Source organism: Podarcis vaucheri (genome assembly GCF_965113315.1).
Source record: "Podarcis vaucheri genome assembly, chromosome: 14".
Lineage (NCBI taxonomy): Eukaryota > Metazoa > Chordata > Lepidosauria > Squamata > Lacertidae > Podarcis > Podarcis vaucheri.
The window spans coordinates 34,559,569-34,577,131 of record NC_138752.1 but is presented as its reverse complement, the minus strand read 5'-3'; the positions used below and the strand labels follow the sequence as shown (position 1 = coordinate 34,577,131).

The window sequence follows — 17,563 nt, the reverse complement described above, 5'->3', positions numbered from 1 at the left end:
TGAGTGCTCACTGGAAGGACAGATCGTGAAGCTGAGGCTCCAATACTTTGGCCACCTCATGAGAAGAGAGGACTCCCTGGAAAAGACCCTGATGTTGGGAAAGATGGAGGGCACAAGGAGAAGGGGACGACAGAGAATGAGATGGTTGGATGGTGTTCTTGAAGCTAATAGCATGAGTTTGATCAAACTGCGGGAGGCAGTGGAGGACAGAAGTGCCTGGCGTGCTCTGGTCCATGGGGTCACGAAGAGTCGGACACGACTAAACGACTAAACAAAAACAAAAAACAAAAACAAAACCAACCCAGTGCTAGATAGGTAGCCCTCAGAGCACTTTTTGTTGAGTATAAACATGTGGATGCTGACCCAAAAGCTATCCCCTTGTTGATATATTTCCTTTTTCTTTTTGAGGTGTTGGTGCCTCTGCCCTATTACAATATTGTCATGTGTGTTCCTTCACCAGCTTCAGATAATGATATGCGTCAGGACAGGGCTCACCAATGTGAGGCCCACAGGCACCTGTGGGCCCACTGGTATCTTCTAAGGTGCCCATGGAAGGTTTCAGTAAATACCCCCTCCCCTCAAAAAAGAGATACATAATAGACTATTGGTTCTTCCCGTACCTCTTTGCACGGGCACAGCCTCTCCTGCACTGAACACGACCCCTTTCAAAAATGATGAAATTTCACTATATGCCAAGATACAATACCCATCCTCCTTTCTATCTGCAAAGTGGAGAGATGCAAGGATGCAAGGAGCTTCTGCCTGTGAGTGAGTGAGCATTTGTTTCAGTTGTAGGTGCCTTTCTGCTTGCTGATGGTGCAGCTGATGGTAGGAGCATGTCTGCACCTTTTGTGGCCTTGGTTTGTACCCAACACTAGTCCTAGATCCATTGCAGTTGATGGGCATGACTACCCTAGATTCACTCATTTCAATGGGTCTATTCTCAGTAGAATTTATTTGGCTACACCCTTTGTCTCTTTTTGTGCTTTTAGGGGGAGGGTTTTTCCCCTCAGTCCCTCCTCTGCATGGAATTAAGGAGGCATTTTTGAGATGAGACAGAATTTTTTAAAAAAAATCTTTATCGAATTCAGGTTGTATGAAACAGGTGTTTCCCATTCATTAGGTCTTTGCTTACAATTTCTCTCTGCAGTGGTTGCTGAGGTCAGACAGAGTGTTGCAGATAATGGCCCTGGCACTAAAGGGAGGTGGGAGGGTTGGGAACCACTATGTCATTGAATCTTCCTTATTTGAAGTTCAGCATTGTACCTATGAAATTTCTAAAATCTCCAGAATGCATATAACAGTCTGCACCAGAAGACGCTTAGATAGATTGTAGAGCAAAAACAAATTACTTTGAAACCAGCTTTTGTGTAACTTTAGAACAATGAATTTATCGTTGGTTAAGACTATTATGAGTGCAGCTTCATCTGTAATAAGCATCGTAATTCAGGGTTTTGCTTTGTTTCTTTGAAAGATGGGGGGAGAGCGAGAGCGAGGGAAAAATACACTGTAAATATTGCTATAAGAGTAATTTTGCAGCATAGTTTAATTATTTGGTTCAGTAATTATTTCAACACCAGAATCCTTCACAATCCAGTCCCTTTGACAACCTAAACAACTGTTTCATTAGTACTGAGAGCTAATTTACAAGACTTTCAGAAATCTCAGGACTTCGATACATATGAGATTTACAGGCACTAATAAAATCCACAATCTCAGGCACATGAATTAGCAGCTCATTAATACATTCAGGAGTTCTCATTTTCTCCATTGGTGGTGTTTCTGCTTTCAGATAGGCACCATCATTTGGACAATATGTTGGTGATATCCAAGAAGAGCTTGGGGTGGGGGTGTCTCCCCAATCTAAATCTGCAACCCTAATGCAAGAATGAAGAACTTGCCCTGCCCTATATATTGTTGAACTCCCAACTCCCGGCCAGGATGAACAGTGTCCCAAGTGTAATGGAAGTTGTAATCTAAGAACATCAGGAGAGCCACACCTGCTCTAATCAATACACTTCATGGTGGGTATGGCTAAACTTTGGTCCTCCAGATGTGTGCATCCGCCATTCACCAGAGCCTGTATAATGAAGGTGCCAGATGTACCTCTGTGGGTAGGGAGCTTCATTCTCTCTAGGGCCACCCCCTGAGCTTCTGAAGGTGGTTGAACAACCAAAAAGGCATTCTCTGCTTATCTTTACACCAAAGAGGGGCTGTAGTAGGGGAGGAGGTCATTCAGGTATTTTTGACCTGAGTCATTTAGGGCTTTAAACACGTAACTAACATGAGCAACCTGGAGTGGGCGCAGAAGCACTTTGGACCAATTTTAGTTTCCAAGTCTTCTTCAACGACAACCCCCCATGAAACCTACTGCAACAATCCAGTTAATAGTGTTTGAGTCCACTCCTCCACTGAGCCATCATTCTCCATCTGCTGGTTTCTTCTCCTTTGAGCCACTTGTGCAGCTGTTGTTGACTCCAGACGATGTACTAATTGTTTCTCCCCCAGCATGTGACATCCCCCCATCCTTTCTTCCCCCTTTCCCCAGGTTTATCACCTCCTCATTGCTACAATTAGCAGGAGGAGTAGAACTGGGGGACCAGAAGAAGGAAGAGGAAGGAGTAATGGCAGGGGCACCCCCTTACCACAGCCACCCCTTCTGGATGATCTATGTATGTATGAATGGGATTCACATTTTTTATTTAATTGATTTATTTTTTGGGGGTGGAGTAAGGTACTGCTCCAAAACAATATTGTAATCTGTGGTGGCTGGTGCCCACCGGTTGTTTGGGGAGACCAACAGTAGGTGGTACCAGAATCCATGATAGGCAGAGCCAACTCATGCTAGTTTTGGCTCCATCCTCCTTCTTGTTGAGCTTGCACTAAGGAGGGGGTAGTTGACAGACAGCTCCACCCTCTGTACTAGATGCAATTAAGAAGGCAGGAGAAGGAAGGTTGCCTAAGGGCAGACTGATGTTAGTGGGACAGAGCCCCATTCACCCAAAAGGCTCAGTCTCCACTGGTTGCATGGATGCACAAGGTGGGCACTTTGTGAATTAGAAGAGCTTGGGGTAGAAAGCCTTAGCTAGTACTCGAAAGGGGCATGAATGAGGTCAGACACACATGAACGGACAGCACACTGAGCTGGTCCACTGACCACAGTCACCCCACTATGCTGAGCTGTATGGCAGTACTACTGAAGTTCCTGTAATTATTTCTATATTTGCAAGGCACATATAAATTAGAATTTGCCAATTTAAGGTAACACCACTCCCTCATTTTTTGTCATTTTCTTGTTTTGGTATGGCACTGTTCTTTTTTGCTAGTGCATAAATATGGTCACCACAGGCTGGTTATGGTTCTGCTTGGCTAACCCTAAAACTGGCTGAGCAAAGAAAATGGCACACTTGCCTTTGTTCTTCTTGCATTGCACGGCTAATATCTGACAGGACTTGGCTTGGGGGCTTAATCTGTAGTGACCTGTGGGTCTGTTGTCACACCATCATTGATAATAATGCATCAACTTGAGGTAAGGATTCTTTTTTCATGGCCATCACCGAGCTGACCTGCTTGGAAAGCAACCTTTACAATCTTCCCTGGTCAGCTTCCAGGCACATCGGTCTTTATCTGTTGTGTTCCACTCTGACAAACATTTAAAGGTTTGCCCCTCATTAACTCTGATACCGTATTTGTTTCCGAACTCATAAATACCCACAACGTTTTCTTCTGAAATGCGAAGAGCTATTGAGCTTTCAGTAACTTTGGGCTGTGAAGAGAGGAGGGGATGTGGTGCGTAATTGATTTCTTTGACGGTTTAATTAATTCCAGGGTACACAAGTATTGACTAATTCTTCGCCTATTCTCTCTCTCCCCCCACCCTCACCTTGCTGTTTTCAGCAATACTTTAAAGGTATTTAAAGTCCACATGGTGAGGGAATTGATTTTTTGAAGTGGGGCTTCTTTGCTTTCTCAGAAGAAGAAGAAGAAGAAGAGAAGAGTTTGGGTTTGATATCCCACCTTTCACTCCCCTTCAGGAGTCTCAAAGCGGCTAACATTCTCCTTTCCCTTCCTCCCCCACAACAAACACTCTGTGAGGTGAGTGGGGCTGAGAGACTTCAGAGAAGTGTGACTAGCCCAAGGTCACCCAGCAGCTGCATGTGGAGGAGCGGAGATGCGAACCCAGTTCCCCAGATTACGAGACTACCGCTCTTAACCACTACACCACACTGGCTCAGGATTTTCTTCCTTTTAAAGGAAGGGTTTTTTTAAAGAAGGGTTTTTTGGGGGGCGGGCGTTAGTGGTATATTTCTTGCCTTCTCTAAAAGCAAAGCGATAGGCCTAGGCATCTGCTGTAGGGGTGGATGGGAAGAGGGCAGTTATTCCCCCACCCCCAGTGAAACACAATGTACCGATTCTCAGCTTTCATTAAAATAAAAAGATTCTAACCTTTGTAGAACCAGAGATACAAGGCAAAATGTACCGATGCTATTATTGTAATTGTTTTGTGAGAAACTGGCCCTCTCCTCACTGCCAGTGTTCTACTTTGCATTCAACTCTACATTCCTATGGACACCCATGTTTGGGGTTTTTTAAACATTATTTTCCTTTGGCAGGGAGAAATGAACCTTATTCTCATAAAATAATATATATGAATATCAAAATACAGTTGGGTATGATTTAATTTCTTAAGGAAATGTGAAGTTAACACAGCAAATGTTTATTTCACTCAGACTGTAATCTACTATTTGCTGGTATTGTCTGAAAGGATGGTGGAAGAAGATTTTAAGATTTAGGTATTTTAGTTTTCTAGTTTCTCTAAGAAGCATGGCAGTAAATCTGAGCCACAGTGGTCCTCTGTGACTAGGCCTTTTGCAGAGAGAGATAGAATAAAATAATCTTGGCGGGGGGAATCTGCTTTTGTGCAAAGCAGCACTGTAGTCTATGTGTGATCTTAAATTCAGGAAGGGATTCTGTCATAATTATTTAAAATATTTTACACCACTTATTTCCCTGCTCAGAACAACAAGAAAAACCAGAACGTGTCTCTGTAATGTTCACATTTAACAGACATCCAGGCCATATGTAGATCTGCAGGAAATATACCTTGGAGTTGTTTTACAGATCAAAGTCTCTATTTCGGGTTTGTCAGAAACAGCTGCCCCTTGTGGTGAGCTTCATCACTGCAAGCTTTTCAGAGACAGGGTGTATTCAGAAGTGGGAATTACTCTTAGTTTTCCTGGGGCTTATTTCTGTCTTTCCACATTCTTTTTACATTGCATTACCTGTTGCATTATGGAACTATTTTGGCTGATATACCACCATGCTAAGTTTCATTCACAGCAGTGAACAACCGGGGTGGGGGGGGGCACTCAGACATGTTGCCACTCCCTTAACCTTTTTGTACGTACTTGTTTCCCCAAACTTCCATCACTTTACTCCTGCAATTTCCTGGCTTAATGGGATTGCAAACAGAGCTTTTTTCCCTGAAAGCAATTAACATGAAAATGAGCACTAAATTTCCACTACATTCCACTAGATTTCCAGAAGTTGATTTACATCATGCAAAGATAACATAAAACGTGAAAATGACCAGGTAAGAGAACATTGGGAAAATGAAATCAAGTATGACCTGAACATGGACAGACTCTGCCCAGGCTATAGCAGTGAGGTTGCTGGTCTACAGCCGGATTTACATATAAGCTAAACAAGCTATAGCTTAGGGCCTCACTCTCTTGCCCGCCCCCCCCCAAAAAAAAATTAAAGGGAAAAAAATGGATGTACTTTGATAAAATACATATTTTGTTATGTACAAATGGCTTTAGATACCTATTAGGTCCATAAATTACCATACAGCATATATTCAACACAAAAAACAGTGACTTTTTTTGTTGACAAAGGACAGCTGGACATATAAAGGGCCCCATTACCTTCAGTAGCTTAGGGCATCATCAAACCTAAATCTGGCCCTGTCTGGAGAGCAGACTGTGCAAGCACACACCACACTTTCCCCCTGGTGAAATGTGCTGTATTTCAATTTAATATGGTGTGTAATAGTTTTATTTGTTTACCTATAAGGCATAACAAAGCATAAAGAACATTAAGAGCTGAGCAACAAATTTGACTCTTAATTTTCTGGTTGCTGGTGCAATGAGAAAACACGAGAAGTAACATTATCGTATTAAAATAGTTTAAAAAATAAAAAAGGCATACAAACATGCTAGGCTTGACAAAACTTTTTCCTGCAACAAAACTCAAGTGAACTATTCTAGCTACTATTTCTAAATTTGCGACTATAAATATAAACTACCACATGCATATTTTTTTTTTTTTGTTTCAAATCTGTAGTATCATATGTCCTGTACTGAGGGAGATGCATTTTGGGGGAGGGGAATTTGGAGGGAATGTGTAGATAGACACCCTATGCAACTTTGAAAAGTGACTGGAGTTTCCTCATCCTTTTACATGCTATGAGAATAGATGTAATATGGTCAAAATTCATATAGTTGGTTCAATAAAATATCTGATTAATTCTTCCCCACCACCCTGAAGAAAAATTAGCAAATGACCTTTTTGCAATATAAAAGTGTTAATCTGGATGTCTTTAGTTGTATATAGTGGTAAAAAGCATTTTCTCCCCTTGAAGCCTACTCCAAAAAAGATGAATTTCAGACCCTTAATAGTATTAAAAACTCACTAGAAACAGAACCCAAGTAAGGATTTATCAAATGTCTTGGGGGGGGGGTGCTATTAAACTGCCAGGAGCCTGGTATTATGAAAGGAAGAAAATGCTTCTGGTTTGTAAAAGATGTATTAGAATACAAATGGCCATATACTGAAAATAGTTCTCGTTTTGAGAAATACGGACTGCATGTTATATTTCTGCTCTGTCCAATTAAATATTGATAATACGTTTCTATTATTTTGGGAGTTGTTGGTGGCCGATAAAGCACCATTCACTCCACCTTGGTTTAAATGCTGCAGTCCAGCCAAGTTTAAACAGAGAGAGAGAGAGAAAGAGAGAGAGAGAGATTGAGAGAAAGATGCAAGGCCACAGCTTTCTTGATGGTTACTTTGAGAAAGTGGTTTTCAGTGTTGTAAAAAACTCTGAGACATTAGGCAGCTAAATATTTGATAAGGCAGTTACACTTTTAAAATATGGGGAGAAAAATACAAAAAAAAAGCCTACAGTATGACGCTCATAAATTTAACATGCTAAAGTGCAAAAAGGAATGATTTTGAAATAAGGCCTTGTACCATGTCACTAAAAAGAAAATGTAATCACCCTCATAGCAGATTTAAATGCATCATGATTACCCAAAAGAAGTAGGTTTGTGAGATCCATTCACACACCCAACACACACCAACACAAAGAAAACCATTCTTCATACTGGAAAGGGAGTTAGGATGGTGGGGAAGAATGCATTCTTAAATGTTCCTGAAAATATAAAATATATATTCCCTACAAAGCTGTGTTTAATGGAATAGGTGTTCCGAACTGCAGGAATTATTAAAAGCAGGTAGAACTCAGCTTAAACTCCATTCTAAGATTACGACTAAATGGTGTCAACATTTAACTACCATTCCCCCCCTCTCCTTCCCCTGCTTTCTTTAACATTCACCCTGATTAAGAGTTCTGGAGAAGTCAAAAAACTTGCACACTATATTGTGACATTTTTATTGGTCCCAATAAAGACATTGTGTTGCCTGAATGTGGACTCTAGATATTTTAGTGTGGACCAACATTACACGCGGGTGGCACTGTGGGTTAAACCACAGAGCCTAGGACTTGTCGATCAGAAGGCCGGTGGTTCGAATCCCCGCGACGGGGTGAGCTCCTGTTGCTCGGTCCCTGCTCCTGCCAACCTAGCAGTTCGAAAGCACATCAAAGTGCAAGTAGATAGATACCGCTCCAACAGGAAGGGAAACGGCGTTTCCGTGTGCAGCTCTGGTTCGCCAGAAGCGGCTTAGTCATGCTGGCCACATGACCTGGAAGCAGTACACCGGCTCCCTCAACCAATAAAGCGAGATGAGCGCCGCAACCCCAGAGTTGGCCATGACTGGACCTAATGGTCAGGGGTCCCTTTACCTTTACCTTTAACATTACATCACTTGTCATTTGTGTTGCTTTGGGGGAGATGTGCAATCAGAGCTCACGTGTTGTGTCTCATTCTGACCAAACTTACCTTGCAGAGTTAATACGAGGATAAAATGGGATACAGAAACCCTCCTGCGTGCTGCCCTGAATTCCCTGAAGGAAACGATAGGTACAGATAGATTTGAGTGAAGCTAATGTTTTTGGCTTCCTTCCTGTGAATGCATACTGGTTTGATTTGGGTAGCAATGTGGAGGTTGAAAAAAAAAAGACAAAATGTGTGTATCTTTGAGCATAGCAGGAACTCTCCTGTCACTGAATTATTACTGTATCCATCACCAGGACACCTGGAGAGTGAGCTGCTACCAGCACAATTATTCTGAGGGTCTCGGTGTTAACAGCTCTATGAAAAGTGATGCGATTTGGAATGAAGTGAATGCTTTCCAAAAGTTTGAGATAACGGGCTGGCTTTGCCAGGACAGCTTGAGACAATCTAAAAGTCAGTTTATGGGATATGTGAGGTATTCCAAAAGCTTTTATTTCTCCCCATCTTTTTTTGAGGGGGGTGCGGGCGGTGGGAGATAAAGGGATATGCAAATCTGCCAGGTTTGGCTTTTCTCACAGTTCCTCAATTTTCTAGTATGAAGCTCAGTTCTATCATTTCCATATCAGTTTGTGGTTTGCTTTTCTCAAGTCCTCATGAAAATTCACCAGCAATATACTGTGAATTTAGGGACTGCTTGCTAGATGTTCCCTTAGAGCATAAGAAGAGTCCTGCTGGGTCAAGTCAATGGCCCGTGTAGTCTAGCATCTTCTCCTTAAAGTAACCAACGAGATGCCCTGCAAGGAGTTGCTACAGCAAGTCTCTTCACTCATGATTCCCAGCGACTGGTATTCCTTTTAACACACCCAAATAGATGCAGCTAGCGCTCACTTGGGATGGGGTGAAAATTGCTCTGCGTTCACATTTAAAGATGAACCTGCCTAATTTGCACTTTCAAAAACAACAGGCAAACAACACCATCCTTCAGAATTTGGATTTTTCTGAATTTTGCAAGGCAGGTTTTCCAGCCGAGCGATATACTAGGGCAAAGTGATCATACAAAAATACATTATAAGACTGGAAAAAAGTAGAAACCAAAATTAACAGATTTGTCTAAGCAGTTGCACTCAGTTTAGTTAAAGTGTAATTGCTGCCAAAACTGTGAACTGGGAAGGGGCTGATCAACCCACAACTTTGCCATAAACTTAAAAGTTGGTGCTTAGGCAAGCAACTTACTACAATAGGAAGCAGTGCCATCAGTAATAGCAGTAAAGGTAAAAAGCAAGGTAAAGGACCCCATGGTGGTTAAGTCCAGTCAAAGGCGACTATGGGGTGCGACGTCCATCAGTAATACTTGCCATAGAGGGCTATTGGGAGGATTTCTGCAATAGAGAAGCTCCCCTATGAGGAAATCTTGCAACATTTGGGGCTTTTTAGTTTAGAGGAAAGGTGAGTAAGATGATAGTAGTGGTGTTTAAAATTATGCATGGCATGGAAAAAGTGAGTGGAGGGGAGGTGTGATGTTTTCTTCTTTGATCATTTTTTTTAATAGTAACAAGGGTGAGATTTTGGATCCAAACCCTTTTTTTGTAATCGTAACTGCTCATGTTTGGGATTATTACTACTACTGTTATTGTTCTTTTCTTCTTCTTTATTACATCTGTGTCTCTGGGATGCAGGACTTTCACTCCTCACTTCACAGCGAGGAAATGCATCACTGCAAAATATAATTTGTTCCAAAAGAGGGTATCTATCCATTTGAAGCTTGAGATTGCTGTGCTGAGTTTGACTCTATTATAACTGAACTGCCAATGCATTGGTCACATCTCTCTCTCTCTCTCTCTCTCTCTCTCTCTCTCTGTGTGTGTGTGTGTGTGTGAGAGAGAGAGAGAGAGAGAGAATTGGCTTATTGTAACAAATTGGTATATACCTTGTTTGCTAGGACAGTTGTGCTTTATATATCTAGTAAATGGGGAGAGTTCTACAAAACCACAGCAATAATGTAATTTATATTCTGTTTTGCTTCTAAACATACACCCTAGTTAGACGTCAGACATAATTGAGTTTGTTATTTAATTATTTAAATTACTGTAGTCTCCTCTTCCCACCTTCACCTCAGGAGGAAGAGGCACACCAACGCCTCCTGTTTCTATATAGCCCAAGAGGGGAGGGGGGAGTGGATCTACACTGACATGCTGTATTTAATGTTATTAGATATATCGTTCTAAAACGTCACAGGGCATATAGTAAATTAAAAATGTCCCTTACCTTGTTTTGTCAGTAACAACAGTTTCCCTATTGATGGTTCCTGGTTGCTCCGCAGCGCCCTCTGGTGTCACATTTTAATAATAACTTTACAAGCAAAACATAACCCTTATGTCCTTAACCCTTCCTTATCATTATAAACCATGAGCGTAGATCCGCCCAAGGAATAGCTTTCCCTGCATTTGAGAAGCTGAATCAGGAACAATGGGGGCTGCTTTAATGTGCTTCACATAGGTACTGGAAAAAAGCCACCCCTCTCTCCTTCATTTAAAGAAAAAGTAGGGTGGGTGTTTCCAAAAGCACTTTTGCAAAAGGCTTTAAAACAGCACACACACACATCTCAGGGAGATTGGCTGCTTTAAAGTCTTTGCAAGTCTCCCCACACTCCTTTTTTAAAGTTCCAAGATTGGGAATTCAAAAGGGATAGGGGGAGAGTTACAAAGATGCTCATTTGACAGGTGGGTGGTCTCAGCCACCTTTCCAATTTGGCTTGCAACCCAAAAAGGTTTCTCACACCTGGTGTAGACCATACTGTGAGGAAATGGACTGGTGGCCTGATTCAGTATGTGTATACACATTTGCAAAGAAATGTGTAGTATTGCCTATTGTAAATTACCATTGTGATAATGGCTGTGATTCCTAGCCTGTGTTGATTTCAGTTGGAGGGAGTTAGGTACATGTTTCACTTGCCCCCTCTGAAATCAGTGGGATTTAAGAACACTCAGTTGTGGCCAGATTGTACCCTATGTTAATTGCTTAGTTAATCTGTTAATCTCATTAAAGCAGTACAATAAGTCAACCAAAACACCTTTAATAACACAGCAGCCCTGTTCCTCCACCCGCAGTTCAATCTCTCTCTCTCTCCCCCCGCCCTCCCTGCATCACCGGGAAATAAAAAATCTGATATGATTTAAGTGTTTCATAGTTAGATGTACAATCCTTTCTTCTCAAAGATGATTTGCAATTGAGAAAGTGGATGGAAATACATTGCCTGGCATCCTTATATTAACAGAGCAGGCTTCAAAGAAAGTATTATTAATGATGTAATTAATATAGATAGATACAATATACATCAAACAGGTCATTACTGTAAAGGTGTGGATGTTGCAATTTGTATTAAAGATTCATTTTTGAGCTCACAGTCAAAGTGATGGGAGCCGTTCAGTTTGAAACTACATTTGAGAGCAAGTGGTTGAAATTTCCCCACCTCACCCTATGCGCTAGCTTCCCTCCAGTTTTCTTCATACTCCCTCCTCTATTTTTCCAAATGTTTGACTATTTCAGTGGTTCACCGGCTGATGTATAGGAGCATGAACCTGGGTTGATATCCCTTTGCCATATATTTTTGCTATATTTGTGTAATAGGTATGAGTTACTCGTGCGTAAGCTGGTGCCTTTCTCGGTTAATTTACCTTGTTAAACCTTTCTGACTGCACAACCCCTTCTCATGGTGGCTGCCTCAGTCACTGGCAGAATCCGTCAGTGGGCGTTTCTTGAACCTCTTCCAACATAAAAGTTGTTTGACACCCAGTCTCCTCCTCCTCTCACTGCGCGGCAGTCTTCTGCGCAGGGAAGGCGTGGGTAGCGGAGGACCTGGGTTCTCCTCACTGATGTCCAGTGAAGAGTCCTGGAGCCCTCTCTCCAATTCCCCTGTCTGCCCCCCTTTATCCCTGGAGTTGCGCTGATTGGCTTCCCCCTCTGCTGAGCTGTTTCTCCCCCTGCTGCTGGGTCCTTCGCCAGCATCATCTGGAGCCTCCCCTTCGCCTCTCCCTCCGATGTCAGTTCCCTGACAATTTGATATTAATGACCTGTGACCTTCGGGTTTTGCTGACCTCAGTCTGCCCTAAAAGCTGATGCTTTTCATTGAGCCTCTCAGAAAGGGCTTCTGGGACATGAAGTGGGAATTTCTGTCAGGCGTGCAAGATCCCATTGTGTAATCAAAGTTTTCTTTAAAGTGGGAGACACGGTTTGCTAAAGAGAGATTATCCTATGGCTTCGAGGAACTCTATTATCCTGCCTATGGGTGGTGAAATTGCTAGTTGACATAAACTGGGACATTTCCAGGGAAATCACTGAATTTAGGAGTCACTATTGATAGGGGAGGAAAGAGTCTCCTCATGTCAACTTTTGAACTGTGCTTTAAAAGAAAAAAGTGTGATCTTTCCTGTATAAAAGCATATTAAATCAGTCAAGAGTGTTTGCAAATCACTGTTCTCTATGATAGTGGTTTCAAGCTCCTGTGTGAATTTTAATATGTGGGCGTATTCAGGCATGGGGAATATTGTTTTCCTGATTATAAAACTAGCTCTTCTGTCCTTTCCCCCAAACATTTCTTTCACACTGCAGTACCTGTTACATTAGGGAAGTGTGACTTTTTGACCAGTATACTGGTATGTCATGCTAAATTTCATTTGCACCAGTGGGCGTGGTATGATACATAAACAAACATCATTGGACAACCCTTCTATGTATGTCTGCTACTGTCCCCCATGATTCACCCATAAAAATGGTAGGAAAGAACTGTATGCTATGATAGCACCCCAAACTGCCATCACTTCACTCCCTCAATTTCCTGAGTTAATGGGGTTGCAAATGCTCCCCCCCCCCTGTAAGCAGTTAACACAGAAATGAGTCCTGAACTTCCACTATATTCCACTAGATTTCAGGAAGTGGCTTTTATGTTAGGTGAAGGCCCAAATGTAATGTGAAAGTTTATCAGTTAGGGATACCTAAGGGAAATGGAACAAACTGCTGTGTGAATGCAGCCCGTATCGTGAGTGTTGATGAACCACAAGAAATATCTGGTACTTTTTCACACAGCACTGAGATAAACAATGGAATTTGGTTCCACAAGGTGTAGCGGTGCCCACCAATTTGGACATCTCTGAAAGAGTTTTAGACAAACTATTGAAAAGCAAGCAGACTTTTTACCTTTGGTGTCTGCAGCAATATGCTGGGAATCACAAGTGGGGAGAATAGCTGTTGTGCTCAGGTCTTGCTTTGGGGCTGCCTAGAAGAGGCACCTGGTGGTTTACTGTGAAATTAGGATGCTGGACTAGATTAATCTTCTGGCTTGATCCAGCAGGACTCTTCTTGCAGTCTTAGGGGAAGGGTTGTTTGTGTTACTCAGCAATGTAATACTGTTAATAAAACTGTCCAATATCAAGCTGAACTCCTTACCCACGCAAAAGACTGCCTGCTTATCTACATGAGAAGCAGAGGGATGGGAAACCTGTGACTATGAGTTGCACAAACCTTAGTGCCCTACACCAGGTGTACAGAAAATTGTGTTTCCCAGCCTCATGTGGAAATGCCCTGCTCCCAGATGCTTTGAAGAAAGAAGGAGTTGGCAGTGTGTTTTGTAACATTTGTTTCCTCCCCTCTCTCCAGGAGCTAAGTATGAAATACATGCCCCTCCCTGTGAGTATCTTCACCACAACCCTGTGAGATAGGTTAAGCTGAGAGGTAATGATTGGCTTAAGGACACACGGTGAGGTGGCTGATCTATTTCAGGCAGCAAAATGTCTTGGTCTGCCCCTGGCAGACATGAATTTAGAAATGTGTTATAATATTGTATTCAGTTTGTAGCAGGGAAAGTTTGTCTCTTTTTTCAAAATACGGACACTTTAAGCATGTTTTTTTCCACACCTACATTTTTCCCCATCAAGTAATGGAATATTTGGAGAGTGGCAACACAAGAATGGACCCTTTCAGTGATGTCCCCCCCCCCATTTGTGAAATACTCTCCCCAGGGGGGCATGCCTATTGTGATCGCTGTCTTACACCAGGCAAAGACTTTTCTCTATACCAGGGCTTTGGGGAAACTCTTAATATGAAGGGCGTTATGGTGGCCTCTTTCAGTGTGGTATCAATCCTACCTTTTACATGTTTATCTGTGTTTTTAATGTGTTGGTTTTTTAAAAACTTGGTTGTTTTAAACTGCATTTAATTTAAGTCACTTTGGATTACTCAGTGAGAAAAGTCACTAACAAATATAAAATAACAACAACAGCCATAAATTTTAAAGTGTGTGTGTGTGTGTTTTTAAAGACAGTTTAGTAAAATTCATCTTTATTCCTGCCTGTGGGGAAGTTATTGCAAAGGTTTTAATGACTGTGCAACAGCTTTAGTGAAGGATTGGATCTGCAGAACTGTGTATTTATTGATCCAACAGGAGTGCTAAGATACTCTTAGTTGCAGCTCATTGCTACACTGCCTTGATGACAGAGGTTGAGTGCAAAAGCCACAAATTGGTTTGATAAGTTGATAACGTCTTTGGAAACAAATCCCCAGTAGGCCAAAGGGGGGAACCTTCTATCTAGCATAGTACATATACTACAGAGTTATGAGGAGGGTGAGTGATACTGTCCAGAAGCTTTGATTTCTGGTGTGAATAACACTGTTCTGCTATGGAAGGGTCATAGGGGAAGGGTCATAGCTCGGTGGCATCTTATTTCCCTGCAAAAAGGTCTTGGATTCCATCAGCAGTATCTTCAGATTGGGCTAGGAAAATCTCCTTTCTGAAATCCTGGAGAGCTGATGCTAGTGTGGACAATATTGAGCTACAGAGACTAATGGTATCTGAACCTTCCATGTGCCTGAGTCCTTCAGATTAATTTTCTTATTTTCCTGCTCTTCTTGCCTATGCTCCCACCTAGCAACTCTGCTCACTTTGACTTTGGATCATCTGGTCTGATCCTTTGGCTGGTGTGACCTACATTTTTTCTTGAGGATTCTGCTCATTCCTCACTTTTGGACACAGGGGTGAGACCTTGGACTATTTTGATATCCTCTGTCCCTCTTACCCACCTGGTCTGCCCTAGACACTGCTTCTTGACACTGCCCATGCCTTAGTATTACACAGTGCTGCACAATGGTTAAAAGCAGGTGGATAGAAGCCCTTATACTAGGCAAAAACACTCAAGGGGGTGCAAAGCAGGACATGTAGCTTGGGGAGGGTTGATCAACCAGCTAGGGAGACCTGGTGGACCATAATCAGCCCCACGGTCCAAGGTTCCCCATTATTGCCTTCATAAAAATCCTAGCCATATTGCCTTTCCATTTGTTTCCCCCCCCCCTTTTAAACAATTGCACAGTGCAAGGAAGGAATTAAATAATATCAACATGATATTAATATTGTACATTTTAAGTATGGTAAACCTGTTCTACACATTCAGCAGAATCCAGAGTGTGATCCAGATGGGCAGTTTCATGTTGGTCTGCTTTGTCAATCCCTTCTCACATAGAAAAAATAGCAAGCCAGATAGAGTGTTATGAAAAATGCTCATTGATATATGTGTTTTGTGCATGGAGTTTTTTATTTTTGTCTCATCAGTAGGGATGTGAGATGGTGTTGTTTTCCATTTTTCCCTGTATTCGTCACATGCAGCACTGTTTCCATTCCACTGAAGTTCACCTTCCACCCAAAACTGCATTGCTTGCCTTGCATTCTGCTGTGGTGAAATTACACAAATCACATTATTCCATCCCATTCATTTCAGTGAAAATGAAACACAATGCAAACGTGCACACATAATCAGTTACTTACTGTTTATAGAATGAAAACAACAGTGAATAATGATTGCATTCACTGGACTGATTTATGTTTTTGACATGGGACAAATAAGTGAACATTGGCAATTTCTGTGCCTGCTTCAATCTTTGTCAGAATTCTCTGACATCGCTACTCAGGAGAGAACATTCAGCTGTCCCTGGAGGATATGGAGGAAACTACCTTTTACCAGGTCATACTCCTAGGAAACCAAATGGGCATTCAACAATATTTTACAACTGGGTTGATTTTGACACGCATGACTCATTGCAAAAGTTTTTGGAGAAAATAAAGTTTTGTGTGGGCCCTAAGCCAGTGATTCTAGAAGAAGCTTGAGGAAGCTTGAAGTTGTTCTTAAAGTTTCTTGCAGACAAGGTGTGTGTTGTTTTGGGGGGGGGGGCTTCTCTCAGATATTGGGTCTGAAATCTCTCACTGATCCGAGGGTATTTTAGTCTCTGGTGAATTAATTGCCTAGGATGAAATTTGCTGATGGAAGAATCTTCCTACCAGCTTTGAAAAGTGTCCTTTCTATTCTTTGAGCTATTGCTTTATAAATTATGGGGGAGCCAGATGGATTCAGCGAGAGCCCCATGAAATCAAATAATAGCTTGGCCAGGAGTTTCAAGCATAAAGAGAAAAAACGATAAATTATTCATTTTGCTGATAGCAAAAGTAAACCTGATAGTCTCCTGCATAGTAGTTATATAACACTAGCCAAGGATTCCCACACACAATGCATTGCAGGAGTTGCACAATTGGTTTTCTGATGCTATCAGCAACAAATATTGAGGATGATTGACAAAGCTGAAGTGAAAAACCAAGGTATTTGGCTGCTGGAGGGAAGGGTAAAGAGCAGGTTTATGGTTCATTATTACCCTACCACCTTCTACAAAGGTGGTGTGGTATGCTTGGTGTAGGCTGTTCCATTAGGGGAGTGTGAGGTACTGCCCCACCAACCTCAATCCGCCCTGAGCCATCCCCCACCTGCCTACCTTCTTCCTGAACAATGAGTCCAGGAAGTGACACTGCCCATCAACTTCCTTCTCCTTAGTATCAGTGTTCCCCTTGTAGAACGGAGCAAGGAGGAGGATGGGAACAAAACTAGGATGAGTTGGCTCTGGCTGTCATTGGCTCTGGCACCACCTACTATTTGGGCTTCCTGCCTCCTGCATTAATGGTCCCAGTGAGGATGAGCCACTTAATCTTTACAGGCAGTTCTTTTAAGGGCTGGTCTTCCTCATCCCTGAAACTACAGTTCTGACAGCTGTTTTCTATAATTTTCAACCTCAAACTTTTAGAGAATTTCAGCACTCCTGTGGTGCATATTTAGCTAAATGGCCTCCCCATTTTTGGATGCAACTATGGATCTAATTTTAATATTATTTAACACTGTTGAAGGAAGCAATGGGGTTGGCCCCTGCTCCTTCCTGTCCTCCATTCATTGCCCATTGCTTCCTTCACCCACCAAGGGAAAACTTAACAACAGAATATCATTTCACATTCCGTGAGCCAAAATTTCCCTCCCTCCCTCCCTCCCTCCCTCTCTCCCCCTCTCCCTCTCTCTCTCTCTCTCTCTCTCTCTCTCTCACACACACACACACTTATTTCTCTT

At 42.2% G+C, this 17,563-nt stretch overlaps 1 protein-coding gene across 29 annotated transcripts in view; it reads left to right on the top strand.

The window, feature by feature from the left end:
* Positions 1-17,563, top strand: part of RBFOX1 (RNA binding fox-1 homolog 1) — a 1,477,709-nt gene that overhangs the window by 872,002 nt on the left and 588,144 nt on the right. For 2 of the 29 annotated variants that reach the window (XM_082199118.1, XM_082199124.1), the window contains one exon: positions 2,549-2,672. The exons of the other annotated variants lie outside the window; for them this stretch is intronic. In XM_082199118.1, the coding sequence (XP_082055244.1) occupies positions 2,549-2,672 (124 nt within the window). The remainder of the gene's footprint in view (positions 1-2,548; positions 2,673-17,563) is intronic. 29 annotated transcript variants of the gene reach the window in all.